This window comes from Calidris pugnax, unplaced genomic scaffold (assembly GCF_001431845.1).
Source record: "Calidris pugnax isolate Ruff unplaced genomic scaffold, ASM143184v1 scaffold317, whole genome shotgun sequence".
NCBI lineage: Eukaryota > Metazoa > Chordata > Aves > Charadriiformes > Scolopacidae > Calidris > Calidris pugnax.
The window spans coordinates 2,617,600-2,634,289 of record NW_015091111.1 but is presented as its reverse complement, the minus strand read 5'-3'; the positions used below and the strand labels follow the sequence as shown (position 1 = coordinate 2,634,289).

At 46.2% G+C, this 16,690-nt stretch overlaps 1 protein-coding gene across 1 annotated transcript; it reads right to left on the bottom strand.

The window, feature by feature from the left end:
* Window positions 1-1,916: 1,916 nt before the first annotated feature.
* CHRNB3 (cholinergic receptor, nicotinic beta 3) lies at window positions 1,917-14,230 on the bottom strand. Its single transcript, XM_014958099.1, has 6 exons — window positions 13,936-14,230; window positions 11,308-11,459; window positions 10,194-10,238; window positions 5,394-5,503; window positions 4,299-5,181; window positions 1,917-3,447 (listed from the first exon to the last, which is right to left on the bottom strand). The coding sequence occupies exons 1-6, from the start codon at window positions 13,976-13,978 to the stop codon at window positions 3,313-3,315; spliced, it is 1,368 nt and encodes a 455-aa protein (XP_014813585.1). The 5' UTR covers window positions 13,979-14,230; the 3' UTR covers window positions 1,917-3,312.
* Between the last annotated feature and the right edge of the window lie 2,460 nt (window positions 14,231-16,690).

Below are 16,690 nucleotides of genomic sequence, written 5' to 3'. Positions count from 1 at the left end.
TCCTTGTTACTTACAGTACTACACATCTCTCTGACTTGCTTCTGGACCTCAAACAGAGTGTTTGGACATTTTAGCTCATCAACCTGGTATCCTAAGAAAGTAAGATTTACAAAGTCATGTTCTGTGCCTTTCTGAGTGTACTATTTCCCCTTCCTTCCCCCCATCCAGTAATCTTTGGATCCTTCTTTTGTCATTTTCAGCTGTGTTTGGCACATTCAAGACTGGGAGCCTTGCATACACTTGTCAGCTTTGTGAAAGTAGCTGGCTGAATAGAAAGAGTAGGAGTAGGGGACACAATAAACATCTCACCTTGGAAAAAGCTGCAGTAGGGGCCCACCTCTGAGCAGATGTGGAACGTGCACTGGTAGCCAAGAAAGCTAACCACATCCTGGGCTGCATCAAAAGCAGAGTGGCCAGGAGGGTAAGGGAGGTGATTCTGCTCTGTTAAGAGCCCACCTGGAGTCCTGGATCCAGCTCTGGAGTCCCCATCATAAGAAGGACATAGACCTGTTGGAATGGGTTGAGAGGAGGGCCACAAAGATGATCAGAGGGCTGGAGCACCTCTCCTGTGAGGACAGGCTCAGAGAATTGGGGTTGTTCAGCCTGGAGAAGAGGGGGCTCCAGGGAGACCTTATAGAGGTCCCCCAGTACCTGAAGGGGGCCTACAGGAAGGATGGGGAGGGACTCTTGATCAGGGAGTATAGCAATGGAGCAAGGGGTAGTGGTTTTAAACTGAAAGAGGGGAGATTTAGATTAGATATTAGGAAGGAATTCTTTACTGTGAGGGTGGTGAGACACTGGAACAAGTAGCACACAGAAGCTGTGGATGCCCCATCCCTGGAGGTGTTCAAGACCAGGCTGGATGGGGCTCATTCCTTCAGCTCCGTAACCACATTAGCAATATCCCCTTATATGTCCAGTGAAAAGTGTAGCAGTAGCAGCCGGAAATGTCCTTTCCTTAAGAGCGATGGCATCTATTAACTAATTTTAAAAGCACAGAAGCAATGCGACAGCTCAACCAGCTTGTAATGTTCTCTTCCCAAGGGTGGCCATCTTTCCACTTTCCTCTGTACTAAAAGGACCACAGGATTGTTTCCCTGCTTGTCTGTTGGTAAATGGATGATACACATGGCCCTTCCAGGCACTGCCAAGGCCTTCGCAAACCAGTGCTCAGAAATCAAGGCAGTGTTGAGACAGTGGTAAGACAGAGGGTTGCTGTGTTTTTTTATTTAAATTTGCAATTTGCAATGTTGTCATCCACAGGCAGAGCACATGGAGCAGAGGGAAGGAGCCCATCAGAGGACTGTCTGCCCAGATGTCCTCTCCAGTTGTGTGGTAGGCCAGGCTGTGGGATATGCTGAATGCATTTGTGGGCCAGCAGCAAAGAGATTCAGGGAAGCTCAGAAACAGTCAGCACAAGGAAATAACGGGTAGTGAGACTACAGATGTAGCAGTCCCAGGTGCAATGCTTGGAAGACCATAGGCCAAAAGCCATAGTTCTGCAGTGTTCACACATCTCCCACTCAAGAGACCTGAGCCCTGCTGACCTTTACCAGCACAAGCCAGAAAAAGCAGCTTAGCATCAGACACAGCCACGTGAAGCGTAGCCATGTGTTGCCTGTGAGTGGGCAACTGAAACGTCTCAAGGTGAGGATAAGACCACCTGCCAGCAAAACACCTGAAGCACTCACACACAGAGCTAAAAAGTTATGAAGACTTTCCAAGAATGTAACAACCCCTCTGTGTGAATAGTTTTGAGAAAAGGCTTTTAAGCTGGGCTATGGTCTAGACTTTGTTGACAACAAAACAAAAACAAAGTCCAGAATATGAGCACCCTCACCCCAGGAATCATTACTAAATACATCTTTATTAATAATGATTGCACAAGTGAACAGAACTTTCTGTAGTGACACAACGAGATGGGATGATATTTACTCACAGAGGTCTGGTGTGCATACATAATCCAAGCACAAGAATACTGCCATGTATTTTTAACACCTTCTAATCTCCATCCCTAGGGAGAAAGTTTCAAGGCTAGCTAAGTCTTTAACACCTTTAACACCTGATTCACACTTTGTCAAGATTTGGGTCTCCAAATCCTTTTCTAGCCTTGAAAACATCTGAAAATTCTGAATGGGATTTTCTAAAACACTCCATGTTGGCAAATCTCTTCCTCAGCAAAAGTGGTAAGAGCTTCACCTGTGTTTTCCATTAGATCTCATTTATACTCTTAAAAGCTGTCTGTAAACATGCAGAAGTATCCTGTTTAAATGAATTAAAGGAATTATATTCTGGATTACACGGGAAACATGAAGTCAAAACCCAAAAATGTATCTCCCTGGTAGCCAGCCCACCACAGGAGAAACTCACTCCACTTGTGCACCAAGTTTCATTTCCTGAAAGCACTGTCTGCAGCTTCCCTCCAGCTGAACTTGTTTAGGAAGGTTCCTACTGCCTTATGAAGTAGCATAGCCAGCTTTCTCCATGCAATATGCTTCAGGTGATCTTCCACTTGCCTTGTGAACAAGCAGGTGCAGGAATCATAATTTCTAAATGTGGAGCATGGGGAAAATCCTTACTTGTTCAGCCTTTTGGTACATTACAAAGCAGCAGGCAAAATTGCAAATAATATTGAAAAGTGGGTATGTAGCTTCCTGATGGCCAAGAGGAGAGAAAAAGTGTGCATGCCATAAAGGCTGGTAGGAGGCGGGCAGAGCAGTCAATTCTTCCACTGTTGAGCGGATCCTGCAGCTAGATGAGGTCACAGAGTCAAGGTTTTGAACACCCCTTTCTAAAAGGTATTTGTACTTTTTCTGTGCACATGCTGTGCAATTGCCAGTTCTGACACATACACAAAGCAATCTGTAGTGCCTTCGTGGTTTTCACCTGGAAATGTAGATAAACTGAGTACTGATTTGGGTTAGTACTACAACATCTTTGATAAAGTAGCATTTTAACTGACAGATCTGTCTTTTCAGTATAAACTTTGTGCCAGAAGTTCTATTTCCAATTGTAACTAATAATCTTGGCTTTTATTGTAATATAACCAAGCTGCTCGTAAAATACTTAACAACCCAATTGTGCAACCACAATTTACTTTAGGACTCAGCTGTGCACCAAGCCCTTCTCCGATCTCAGCCAAATGTGTAACTGGTAAAGTCATATGAAGACAGAAAGCACTAGTCAGTGCCCACTGCTACCATCGCCCTCCCTTGTTCTTGCTGTTGCTTTCCATCCTGTACCGTAGGGACCAAGCTCCAAGGCACCACCACCTCTTGGCATTGTACTTGTATGCTACTGTGGGAGCATTTTCTACAAGGTGCTGTTCAGCCACATCCGTAACGCAGGAGTAAAGATAAGAACGGAACCTGTCACTGACACCACCAGAAATAGCCATAGGAAGATGCGATCCAGGACTTGAGCTACAAATTTCCAGTCTTGGACAACCTGGGAAGAAGAGGGAGAACAAACGAAAACAGTAATGAGCCCAGTACTTTGTTGACAATGCTACATATATTTCAGCTCCAAAAGTCTGTGTCTAAAGTTAAAAGTCTGTAGCATGCTGCGTCCTAAAAGAGACACAGATCACCTTTTTGGTACCCATAGCTGCGAATCACTTAAAACACCGAAACAATTCCACAGTTTTACACTCATGGTAATCAGACTTCTTTCAGCCTGTGCAAAAGCTTTTAGCTAAGTGCACATGTGAAAGTCTAAAGACTCAAGCTTGAAGATGGTTTCATAATGAACTGATTATTTTTTTTTCACAGAACCACATTTCCCTTGAAGTGCCAGGACCTGGCTCTATCACAGCACTTTGATGCAGACATTACTTCCAGTACAAGTGGTCCCAGTGGCTTGTGTTTGCTTAAGTGCTCTGTTGGCTTGGATTGCGTGCATTCAGGAGGGGAATTTTGCATTGTGAGTACTGGCACAACCCTGCACACACAAAAGAGCTATTTATAAAAGCAATTCAAGGCACTTTTTTTTAATCAAAAATTATTTCAGCTTTGAACAGAAGGCTTCAGTCAAGGACAGCATGCTCATCAAATGCATGTTCAATTTACTGGTCATCTTTCTGCTGCAGTCCTCTCAGCACAGTTTGAACAAAGCTCTGGCTTGAAGCAATGCATTTTCCTGAAAACCATATTATTTATCAAGCAGAGGAACTTCTGAGGACACATCTTAGATGTGAGCAGGAGGAAGAGGAAAAGGCAAAGGCATGCAAAGAAGGTAAGAGCTTGGAAGACATTGCTGTCAAGTAAAATGTGATCCGTCCTTGCTCTCCCTTCACCTACCTGTCTGATGAAATGCTCCTTTTTGACATGCCTGGAAATGTATCGAATGGAGTCAGCTGCCTTTTCCAGGAAGGCAATAACAATTTTCTCTCCATCTTTTGCTTGCTTGTGTTTCTGCTTCCCTGGGAGCTTTGATTTCAAGGTGGTTTCCTTTTCTTCAGTCTCTGAGAAGGAGTAACGATCTACATGGCCCTTCATGCAGAGCAGCCGAGGCAACTTTTGGAGGAAGAGTCTTTTAACCCAGGGGGCCATGGGATGGTAAGTTGCTGATGAGCGGTGGTGGACATTGATAACAAACACAGTCACAATGATAGAGAGGGTCACAAAAATCATGATGAACAGAAGATACTCACCAATCAGAGGGATGACTTTGGAAGAAGAAGGGATTATTTCCTCAATCACTAGAAGGAAAACAGTGAGGGAGACTAGAACTGATGTAGACAATGAAAGCTTTTCTCCTTCATCTGAAGGCAGGTAAAACACCAAGACAGTCAGAAAAGACAATCCCAGGCAAGGGATTATCAAGAAAAGAGTGTAAAACAGGGGAAGGCGTCTCAACACAAAAGAGTAAGTGACAAATGGGTAAGAGTACAGCCCATCCTTCCTGTTGCCTTTCATACCTTTGGCATTTAAGATCTCCCACTCCCCATTATCAAAGAAGTCTTTCCTATCTACATTTTCATCCACTAAAATCAAGTCCACCATACTGCCATCATATGTCCACGACCCAAACTTCATGGAGCAGTTCTGCCTGTCAAAGGGGAAGAAGGTCACGTCCATTGTGCAGGAGCTCTTATAACTGGCCGGTGGCATCCAGGTCACCACTCCATTGTACTTCACTATGGCTTTCGTCATCAAGGATCCTTCAAAACGTCCATCAGCACTGGGAGTTGGACAGAAAGAAACAGCACCAAGTTCAGGACTATGTTTGCCCCAGTCTTACTCCCTCACAGCTCTGTGATCTACCCATTGCCTGGAGCACAAGGGAAGCCAACATTCATGCTGCCTTCTGACAGCATGTGCAGGCTTCATGGTGGCAGATATGCATTACCTAATCTCTGGCCTAAACCCGGAGCAAGAAGACATGCTACTCACTTTTCAAACAAAACAATGTCAGGAAGCCACAGGGACTCAGATGGGACACGGATGGCAGTGATCCCACCATATTCCTCTGGATTCCAGGAGAGCTTGTGGTCGATCCATTCCTGTAACAAGCCAGCAGAATCCTCTGCCCACTCATACACAACAGCCTCATTCCTCCTCCCACCTCCTGCCTCAGAAGGAACTGCATTGCACAGGACAATGGGCAGAACTTGGTGTAAAACTGTTCAGCTGCAGAGAGGATGATAGGGAGGCATGGCCAGGAGATATTAATCTCCACAAGCACTGCGCCTCCAGCCACAGGTGGGCCCCAGCATGCCTCCCATCCCTTTGCAGGCAACCTCAAGGCAGGCACTCCCAGGGAACACTTGACTCTCACTTCACTCACCACCCTGCCCAGACCATCTGGGGGTAGTCCAGAAGGAAGGAGCCACTTCCCTTGGGTATGGCACCTCTTCTTCCCTCTGAGGATCAGCCCACAGTGTTTCTGGGTGGCACTGACCCCATAGAAGAGCCAGCTGACATGGGTACTACTACACAACTGAGACATGGCTTTTAATTCTTTTTCAGTGGAAACCTGGCTTTTTTTCAGTGAACAGAATACAACTCCTAATATCTGTACACTGTCCTTGCAAACCAAATCACTCTTCTTTCATCAGAAAGAATTGCATGCTATTGCAGAAAAAATAATATGATGCTTTTGTAAAGCATTTGGTTACAATCCTGAAGAGACAACCATAAAGAAGCAGAAGCAGGGGGAGTCCTGTCAATTTTCATCATGCTGAAATCCAGAATAATTTCTCTCTCTTCTTTTTGTTTTTCAGTAGGGAGATTCTAGAAAAGTGGCTCTAGCAACCTGGAGATCCCCACGGAGATGCAGTGGAAAAGCAGCTCTCTGCTATTATTGATGGGGGCTTTCACTTGCCCATGAGAACAGCAAAGAGAAGAATCAACAGCTGTAGATTGTGGTCAATACCAAGAAGTGGAAGATGAACCACTTTCCATTAAGCTTCAGCACTAAGAGCTCCCCAGAGATGTGGGGGCCTCAGCCTTCTCAGGGCAATTTCCTCCATGACTTAAGAATGAACCAAAAAGTTATGGTCTCTGCTTCTTCTCACACCAAATTGTTCCCCTCTTACTGAGAATTATAGGATAATAGAATTGTTTAGGTTAGAGAAGACCTTTAAGAGCATTGAGTGCAACTATTAACCTAGCTAACCATGTCCCTAAGCATCAAAACTAGATGTCTTTTAAACACCTCCAGGGATACAGACAACCACTTCTTTGATTCCACATGGTTTTCACAGCTATACCTACAGACACTTCCTACTATACTCCTTTACAGTGTGACAGCAACCCAGAGCCTCAGTAAAGAACCTAAACAAAGACAGTAAGAACAAGTGTCTTCTTCCTCCACGTGCAGGGAAGGGATGGTGCCCAACATTATGGGCGGCTGGCTGCTAGATGCCTCCTAAAATCTGGCCCAAGGCCCAAGCAAAGGAGCAGTTGTCCAGGGTGGTACCATAGCAGGATTAATGGCCCCAGTACCTGCACCCACTCTCTGAATTGCCAAATGGCTGGTGTCAGCTACCAGGCACAGACCTCCACCCCTGGTTCCTCCGACTGGTGAAGGAGGGATGGGAGCTGTTCAGATGTGGAAAGAGAAGTGGGATCATTGCTGCTCTCAGTCTCAGCAGCAAGGACTGAGCACACCACTTTTAGCCTGATCTTTTCTCTGTGGGTGGGCGTCTACCAGATGTTTCCAGCAGCCTGGGCTGTTAGGTGGGCACAGACTCACTTGTGTCCTGGACACTTCCTGTAATAGGTGCAAGAGGGCTTAGGCTGGAAACATACCTGTTATGCAAGGGGATAGTCAGGGCTGACAGCAGCAGACAACACAGTCAGCTCGTAGCCTGCACTAACGCAAGAGAAGCAAATACCCTGTGAGCCATCTGGAGATACAATCTTCCCTCTGCAGTTGAATTGGAGCAGCCCATTGGCCTGGGTTATTTGCTGCATCTGTAATATTCCTCCCTCCCTCCTGTTCTGCATTGATTTCTCTCCCAGCTAAAGTGCTCTTTCATGTCTGCAAGGCAAATGGTTGCGTGTCTTCTTACTGGAGCAGAAAATAGATTGTGTGCCGACTTTGAAGATGAGTAGTTTAAAATGGGAATCTCCCTAGGGACAATGCTGACACGAACTGTAGCAGCAGATGCAAAAGGCCCTTTCTTCTCCCTTTCTTCCAAGCTGCTCCAGACCTTAGCAGGAGCAGGAGAGAGCAAAGGAGAGCAGCATAGCTCTCCCCTTTCTCCAGTTCTGCCAAATCCCTGTCTCTGGGCTGTCGCTCAGACAGATGCTTAACCCACAGTAAGAGGACCAAGAAACATTGAACCTGGATTCTCAACCCTTCTCAACTCTAAGTAGACTCCATAGCTTGCTTGAACCCAGACACTTTCTCAGCAACCACTTAAAGCTCCTTTGCATCTTGTGTGTCTGTCTGCATGCACATCATCCAGTCCCACTATCTTGAGTATGTGGATGTTGGAGGTAAAAAAAAACAACGAAAAAACCCACCAGAAAATCCTTGGATTTAAGCTCTGCTCACCTAAGAAAAGCTGAACTCTTGCAAAGAAATGATAACTGTGATTCCCTCTCAATCTCAAACACCCAGAGGGAGGACCAGATTTCCATGACCTCTCCAGCTCCTGCATAAGGACAGGGTCTGTGTCATGAGAGAATTCCAGTTTGTTTAAGTGTTTTTCATTTTTCTCTGTCCAAAGGAAAAATATTATTTTAATTCTCCTTAGTTTCCTAAGCTGTTCCTAGCTGTTGTGCTTGTGAACTCTAATAATTCCCCAAGCACTGGATTGCACATGAGACCAGTTCACGCTGACCCTACAGGAATGCATGACTTCTAAAAGCAGGGACACCTGGGTCAGGCAACTGGTATTTAACACTTAGCCTGACCTCCTGGGGACATCTACATGTGGGAAACTCAGAGCCTGTGTCTCACTTATTTTCTGCTCCCTTTACATTTCATTTAAGCCTTGCTGTTCTCGACCCTTTAGATGGAGAAGGGATATTAGAAATGGTAACAACTACTGAGACCCCAGGTCAGCAATTTCTGAAAATCACAGCGCTGAGTTACCCTAGGGAGCTGCCTTGGCTAAAATCTGAGCACAGCCTCCAAAACTTCGAGGGAAATCAGCACGCCTACAGTGCAGACTCCTGAGTTGGTACTTCTTTTAGCCACAACATGAGGCAGAAGGATCAGATAAAGTGGCTTCCCCTTCATCCTTGTCCTCCCCAACACTCAAGAAGCAATGCATGAATGGTGGTGCCTCCTTGCCTCCTGCAGCAGACATAGAATAACCTGCAGCAGAACCTGATTTCCCACAACAGAAGTGGTGAAGCAGGCCTCACAAGCAGGTGATGGTCACACCCAGGAATATTCTGTGAAAGGCTGCAAAATCTTTCAGGCGACACTTGCAGGAGCAGAGAGAATGAGGAGGGTGAAGTGGGTTGTTGTTACACCTGCAGACTGCAGGGCTTGGACCTGCAGGGGGAGGTGGGCGTTGCAGCCCGCAAGGTGAGAGGAGGGGAACAGGGAGAGGACAGACCTGGGTGAGGGATTGCCTTTGCAGGAGCGCTCTGTTGTCTGCTGTCTGTCTGAGTACTCAGAGTAAGGAAGCCAAGGTCTGGCCCTGTGCACATGAGGAGTTCTGCAGTTGTGGCTGAAGGCAGGGAAAACGTAACACCGCAGCTCTTTCACAGCAGGGTCTCAGCAGTTGGATTCAGATCAGAACAAATCTTCCCAGCAAAAGAGGATATTCCCATCCTCCCTGCAGCAAGGGGAAGCCTGAGCTTCTCCCTCTTCAAGGGAGAGACCATCTTGGCATATAACATCCATATGGCCTTTTAGGGTCCTGCTCCACCCAGAAGCTCACACTCACTGCAGCACTACAGGGAATATCAGATGGGGAACAAAAACTGAGTTGTATTTCTCCTCCACCAGCCCAGTGACCCCTGGTAACCACTTCCATGGCATCATTTCAAGTGCAGCTTATGTTTAATGTACTCTGCCTAGAATCAGCTGACATGTTTATAGATAGTCACATGGCTGAGGAGCTTAAAATAATTGTCACAAGGTCAATAAAATGGTGCAATGTAATCTAAACCAATTGCAGTGTTCTTCAGGAGTGAAGAAGAAAGAAGACCTAACTGCTCAACTTGCACCTTTCTAGCATTTGTATAAATTATTGTCACTTACAGAAAAAATTAGGTAGGAAAGATCTGGTTAATTTGTCATGGATTTTAATTTTGTGGGGAGTAATACTCTGGCCTTTTCTTTCTCTTTACTTAGGCTGAAGAAGAAATCTATCCGAGGCATCACTCTTAGCTCAGGCAAGAGAGACAGTACTTGTGTGACCTCTAAGTTTGTGACAGGATAGTCCCACAGGGCACATGCAGCATCCCAGGGACAGCCACTGCAGTATCAGGAGATGTTGCTTCCATGAAATGCAGCTGGCTTGAACACATAGCTGGGGTGCAGACCAGGAGAAAAGGGTACCCTATTTCCTAAAGGTCCACAACCCTTCCTTTCTGCTCCTTTATGCAATTGCTGAAGTGAGAGGAGTAAAGTAAAGATGTCAGGCAAGATAACATGGTGCTGCTTTCGTCCAGCCACTTGGTGTCACAAAAGGAGATGGATGGCACAGTGGACAGCAGACTAGGGTGGCCACTCAGCTCAGCAGCCCCACACTGAAAGGGGAGATCTGATTTGGTCTAATTTACCTGCTTCAGCCACACGTTGGTTGTCATCAGCTGATTCTTCTCATCCTAGGGTGAGACAAGGTAGAGAGGATTGCATTACCAAAACAGACAAGAAACAGACTCGATGGCCTGCTGAGTCCAGCCCTGTGCCGAGCAGAGGAGATCCCTATGGTCCTGTTGCCCCACGGATCTAGGCTCTTTAGTCACTGTTGGGGGAAGGGACTTCCTAGGTGCTGTCCCTGCTCTCACTGGGAGCTCCTGAGGCTGGAAAACCAAGGTCTGGCATGTCACAGGAATCAGAAGCCAAAGTGCCCAAAGGAATCAGGAGTCAAAGTGCAGGGAGGCAGCAGGACTCAGCCAGCAAGTGGGTTCAGGACACACATGGTTGTGGGCTCACAGGACAGCTCATCTCCCTACACTTCTAAGCCTGGAGTGAGTTTGGGAAGATATAAGCTGAAATATTGTCCTGAATATGTAAATAAAGCACAAAAATAGAGTCTGCTGTCCATGGCACAAGAGGATGCTGCCAGGGGCACGGGGATGTGAGGAGCCCACTGTTGCATGGGTACCTTTGGGCCCTGTGCAAGTTCCACTAGGCTTTGCAGTGATGGAAGGGAAAGGGAAGGGAAACTTTCCATATAGGCAAAACCATGAGATTGTCTCTTTTGCCTCTAGTCTCTTATCTGAGGAGCCAGCTGAGTCAAGATACAAGCTGTCTTTGGCCTGGATACAAGATTGTTTAGAGTGAGCAATGGTCAAACCAGCTCTACCCTTCCTCACATCCGCCCTGTAGCTGCAAAATGTCATTAAACTGCAAATGTAGGCACCAGGGACTGTCTGGCATGGACTGCTTGGTTAACACCTGATGCAATGAGGCCTTATTCCCTGAGAACAGCAGGGAAAAAAGGACCTTCAGGTTTGCTGCAAAATAAACAAGTATTATGGCTCATGCTGTGCGTGGGACAGGAGGTCGTGTCTCCAGCACTGCACCACACTTGGCTTTTTGTTGCCTGACTATCACTTCTCATTTCATGTGTCAGGAGACAAAAGCCAATGGCATCACCAGCCTTCCTAGGTGGATGCATGACTGTCTATAAAAGAAGGGATGTTTTACCAAGCCAAACCCAGCACTTACTACATCCACAAGCTGTGATATCTTTAATCCAAAAAGGACTTTGATGGTGTCATTGGAGTTTTCTACAGGGCGGACCCATTTCTGATAGCCTTGAAATAAGTGCTTGAGAAGCGCGTCCTCATTTTCAGCAATTGAACTGAAGGCAGCCACATCTGGAAAAGAGCAACAGAGAGTGGGGACATGCTGGGAAGCAGACGTGAAGAATGGCACGACATGAAGAAGTGAGGCAGAACGATGATGTGAGACAAATCCGCCTCTGGGCAGCTCTTGTCAGTAGAATCTGTAGGAATCCAGACACACGGACTCTCAGCAGAGCCAGGGTGAGGAGAGGGGAGGGCAAGATGGCCCAGGCACAGCTCACACACATAAAAAAAATCATCAGACCAGAGCAGTGATGACTTTGTACTAGGTTTTTGTTTTCTATGGCCTTTTTGTCTTGAGTCAACATACTTACCCAGTCTTTCTTATTATTCTTCAGAAGATCTGCAGCCTCAGAGCATCAGTTGCTCCCTTTCACTCTTGAGTGAGCAGCAAGTATCTAGCCCAGTAAGTGCCACTCTGAGAGAAAGAGTTCTGGTTTTTCAGATACCTGTGGTGTGCCACCGACAGCTGGGTCCACAGGGGAAATCTGGTCACTGTGGAGCAATCCCTGGCAGGTTGGTCTATGTGAGGCCATGGGCATGGGGAAACCTGGCAGGAAGCAGCCCAGCTGAAGGTCTGCCTGAAGCAAAAACCTGCTCCTACACTAGACCGTCCCATTGGACAAAACCATTCCCTAACTCAGTCCGGATTCTCTCAGGATAACACAAGGTCCAAGCAGCACCTTCATCCCCCTCTTCTAGCCACAGCAAATGCTTATTCCTTTTTGAGAAGCTGTAAACCCTGAAGCCTGGTGGGTTACCCCTGCCATTCACGGGGTAACAATTAGTTTACTGTCAAATGGTCTAGCCTCTGTTGTCGGATGTGCAGTTGCGGTGGGGTTAACAAACCCTGGTGAGCTGGAGGCCAGATGGTCAGGGGGAGCTTTCATACTCCTTTCCACCCCCTCTGCCCCACCGCTGGGGAAGCGCTCATGCAGCTAGCTGTCCATACAGTTTATAGCAGCCTCTGCAGCCACCCTGTGACTTGCCGCTTTGTCACAAGACTTTGAGGTCTGCTATCACCAACTGGAAACCACAAATGCCCCTCCTGCTTGCTCCAGGGTTTATTCTTACCCCAGGGCTAACCCTAGCTCCACCACAGCAAATGGGGATCAGAGTCTGGGGTCTGTCCTAGGAAACTGGATTGTCTGCCCGAACATGCCAGAGAGGCATTGCAGCCGCAATCAAAGGAAGAGAAAGAACACATTTCTCCCCCCTCAGTGGTCCCGTCCCCTGACACATGAGAGTCTCTGCAGAGACCCCAGCTCCCAGGCCTTTCACTTTCCCTTTAAGAGGTTCATAGGAGTGAGTGGTTGTTAAACACAGGAGATTTAATGGGAAATCTAGTGAACGGAAAAAATCCACAATGCCAAAACATGCAGGATCAAGACCAGCTTAATCTTAATGCTGGAATATGTTGCCCTGTGTTTATTTAAGAGTAACTCCCTGCACACACATACTCAACCACACGTCCCATGGGCACAGTGTCTGCGGCTGCATATGAACTCCCTCATAGGAAAACAGTACCATTTCACAGCCTGTACCTCAGATGAATTCCAAGGGCCCTAATGCTCTAAGAGGGTATAGCACAGAGGTGGTAAAGCTGTTTTGGGGGCTGGATATGTTGATTCTCAGCTTCTGGGGAAGCCACAGAAAAGAATGAAAAAGACTTGAGAAGTCTCACAAAGGAATAAGACTGGTGCCCTGATAAGACAGCCTCAGTACTTGCAGGAGGACAGTTTAAGAGCAGAAGTTTTCAGTGAGAAGAAGGACATATCAAGCAGAAAAAATTCCCTAGCAGCTCCTTTCATCAAGCCTGGTCTGATGACTAAGTTAGGTAAAGCCATGGAGAAAATACTGAACAAACTGACTTTGAAAGAACAGAGAAGTGGCCATAGGACAGATGCATCTCTGAATTTACCATACAGTGCACAGAGAAGGCAAACGTTGGGAAGGTCCCTGGCAGGTTACTGCATGTACAAGTAATGGGCACTGTTTGGCATCTCCCTTCTCCTCCAGGTTCCTGTTTCTCTCTGTGGTCCGCGCCAGGAGCACTTCCCTACAGGTGCAGGGGAAAGTGTGCTGGGGCAAGAAGTTTGCTAAATAAACATGCAAAACACCCTGAGAAATGCAGACAGGACACCTAGCCTTTCCTCAGCTTGCCTGAGGCATTTCAGTTTTCCTCCTGTTGATTGAGGTATTCCCATAACTTCCTTTAGCAGTGCGAGTCAAGCTTAGGATTTTTTTGTTAACTTCCACCCAGCGACCACCCTGTCACCCCAGTTATTAAAGCCCTGTTACCAAACTGGCTGTGGTTGCAGTACAAAGACAGCAGTTGATACAACCCTCCTTTGCTAGTCGGACAACGTTAAGAGGACCAAGGGAAGCCAGCATCTACCTTGTCCCTCAAGCAGCAGCTAACTGGCCAGCAAAAAAAATATCTTGAACACCTGCAGCTCAGCTTGGAAGAAGAAGAAATTGCACTTACCTGAGCGGCTCAGACACAGTGCAAAGAGCACTAGGCAAAGCATGGGCACCACTGTGGCTTTTCCTTTAAATCTGATCTTTGGTTTTCATAAGCAAATCGGTCTCATCCTAGTAGGAGACTTATAAAATCTAGTTAAAAATCAAGGCAGACAATTGAGTCTGCAGGGCAAGGCAGCACCTTTTGAGCCTCGTCTTGTCTCATCATGACGCTCTGTAAATCACACTTCATTGATTTCCAGTCAGCTGTCACATCCCCTAAGCCTAAAACAGGGCTCTGGGTCCTAAACTCTGACTGATTTTTTTGTGGCTCTATTGGGCAGCTATAGACACTGCGGTCTAAGAGTAGAAGTGAGGCAAGGCTTTTAAGGAGGAGAAATGTCTTTTATTATGCTGCCAGTTACAGCTGGGGAAAAAAACAGGCTGCAGATCAGACCCAAAGATAGATCACATGCCTGAAAGATTGTCTGTTTGCTCCAGCCATATCAGTTGGTCTAATAAAAGAGACAGCCTTCCTCAGACCTAACTTAGCTTATTCATTTTTCATACTTCACTTGCTGTTTCAAGGCTATAAAATGGGTCTGGGGAGGAAAAAAACAGTAAGATACAGGTGGGAAAACAGGGCTGTTTTCTAAATTTATGTCTCAAAACGTCATAGACAACAGCACAGAAATGCTTGCACAGTACTACCTATTGGCACAGCTTAACAGAGTGTGTTGCTCCAGGGCCTTGTGTTTAGCAATAAGAGTGAGTGGGCCTTTAATTATTTAACCAGTTCTCTGTAGCTGTCCCTCATCCCCAGTGACACCTTGGACAGGCTACTTTCAGAAGCCGCCAGAAATTGCTCGTATGGAAAGGGTTGCAGGTTCCTCTTTTCCTGTCCCCCTGCCACTCCTCTGCCAAGGGATCTCAGGATCTTCTCAGTTTTCATCCCAAATGAAAGTCACTTTGCCATCTCTCTCCAAAGAGGAGCTTTTTGCATGAGCTTTTTAAGTTCAAGAAAGACTGATGCAAAATTCATTTTGTTTGCGCCCAGACCTCAAACTCTTCCTGCTTTTATTTTTATTCTGACTATTCTTTCTGTCTGTATACTGGCAGAGTAATCCCACACATTTGTTGCAAACAAAACCGTTCATGGGTATTTACATATTGTCAGAGTTTGCCTTCATCCACTGATACACATTTGTAATCTAGAGGAATTTAATTGCTTGCTGACTTTTATATGGGAAGCCTGTTTTTTTTCAGCAACAGCTGAGCACATTTCTTGCAGTGGTCCAGATTTCGGTACAGTCATGAGCTATGTGATTCAGATTTGCCTTATCTAAGGTCCTCACAGAGGATTGATAACTGGCAGCTGTAACCTTATCAGATTATTCAGCTTCCTTTAATGGAAAAGATGTCATTTCAGTGTGGCTCGAAGTCACATTGCTGCTACAAGTAACCTTTTTGTAGTGTTCTATCACCTTATTCATGCTGATGTGGACTTGCAGCCTGCCTTGTCCATACCTCCCTGGCAGGCCACCAGCAGCAGTTCAGGGGGTTTGCCTTTTCCACTACTGGGAACGGGAAGTCTGCAAGGACTCTTGCTAGCTCCTCGTCTCTGCCAGTGTTCACCTGCCAGGTCTGGAGAAGTAGCTGATTTCCTCTGCATTTTCCCTCATCCCAGCTGGAGAAAGCAACTCAGAACCAACAATGCTATCAAGAGACTGTCTTGAATGAGGTGTTTTGTTGTCACCAGCTGCTGTCATTACCAGACTGCTCAGTCTATCCATAGATCCACACCTGATCACACAACTCATCGAAGTGCACAGTAAGGGTCCTTTTTTAATGCTGGTGTCAAGAGCACAGCGGATGTTTGGCTGGAGTGCCACAGACAGACAGCACCACAACCTGCCATAAAGTTGAGTGTGGATTAAACACGGGTATCCTGCCTGATTCAAATTTTTCTGCAACAAAGCTACCCCTGAAAAATTTTCTTTGAGGACTACCCCATGCTTTCCAACATTTTTATGGTCCTGTACAGGGCTCAGCACCCTCAGACATCATTCATCATCATTGCTGAACAACAGCTTCATGACTGCAAGCCTTTGCCTGTTGACAGCTCTGATAGTAATTGCCTGAGATCATGTCCAGGCACTGCTCTGTTTGACAATGCTGTATCACAGTCAGGAGAGAAACTTGTTTTCATAAGGCTTTAGCCTGCTGCCTTGAGGTAATGAACCTAATCTATTAGATGGCTATAAGGGTAGGGTTTCTGCTGCTACATAATAGTTGCTTGGAGGGAAATATGATGTATGCTTGCTTTACCATCACCCACCCACTGCCTAGATCACGACAAGAGGTAAGGACCTATCTTACCTGGTCTTTGGCTTCCAGAGTTATTCGGCTACCAGAGGAGGGTATTAGAAAAAGAATACTGTTTGCTTGTTGATGATGCTTTCTGTTTCCCCGTCTGTATTCAGCCACGTTCTCCAACATTTTGGGAAGGGAGTACACACGAATACTCCATTTTACCAGCTGACCCATGAAGCATGAGAACAATCCACCCTGAGATAGAAAATGAATTCCTGGGTAAAGCTTGAATCTTTGAGATTGAGAACCTGCCTTTTCTTTTCCACAGGTTTCATGGGATTTGTAAGTGACATGAGACTGCAGTTCCAGGCTGCAAAGACAAGCAATGCTGAAACTGGGCCTCACTCTCTGGGCAGCCCAAATTCCTAGGAGAAAAAAGAAAAAAAGTAAAAAAAAAAAAAAAAAAA

Bases quoted from the DNA above. Each gene is read 5' to 3' on its own strand.
- CHRNB3 (XM_014958099.1), bottom strand. From the start codon at position 13,978: ATGCTTTGCCTAGTGCTCTTTGCACTGTGTCTGAGCCGCTCAG. The intron at 11,460-13,935 runs GTAAGTGCAATT...GCTCTTTTCCAG, and splicing joins ACTGTGTCTGAGCCGCTCAG to ATGTGGCTGCCTTCAGTTCA. The intron at 3,448-4,298 runs GTAGGTGAAGGG...TCTTCTTCCCAG, and splicing joins AGGAGCATTTCATCAGACAG to GTTGTCCAAGACTGGAAATT.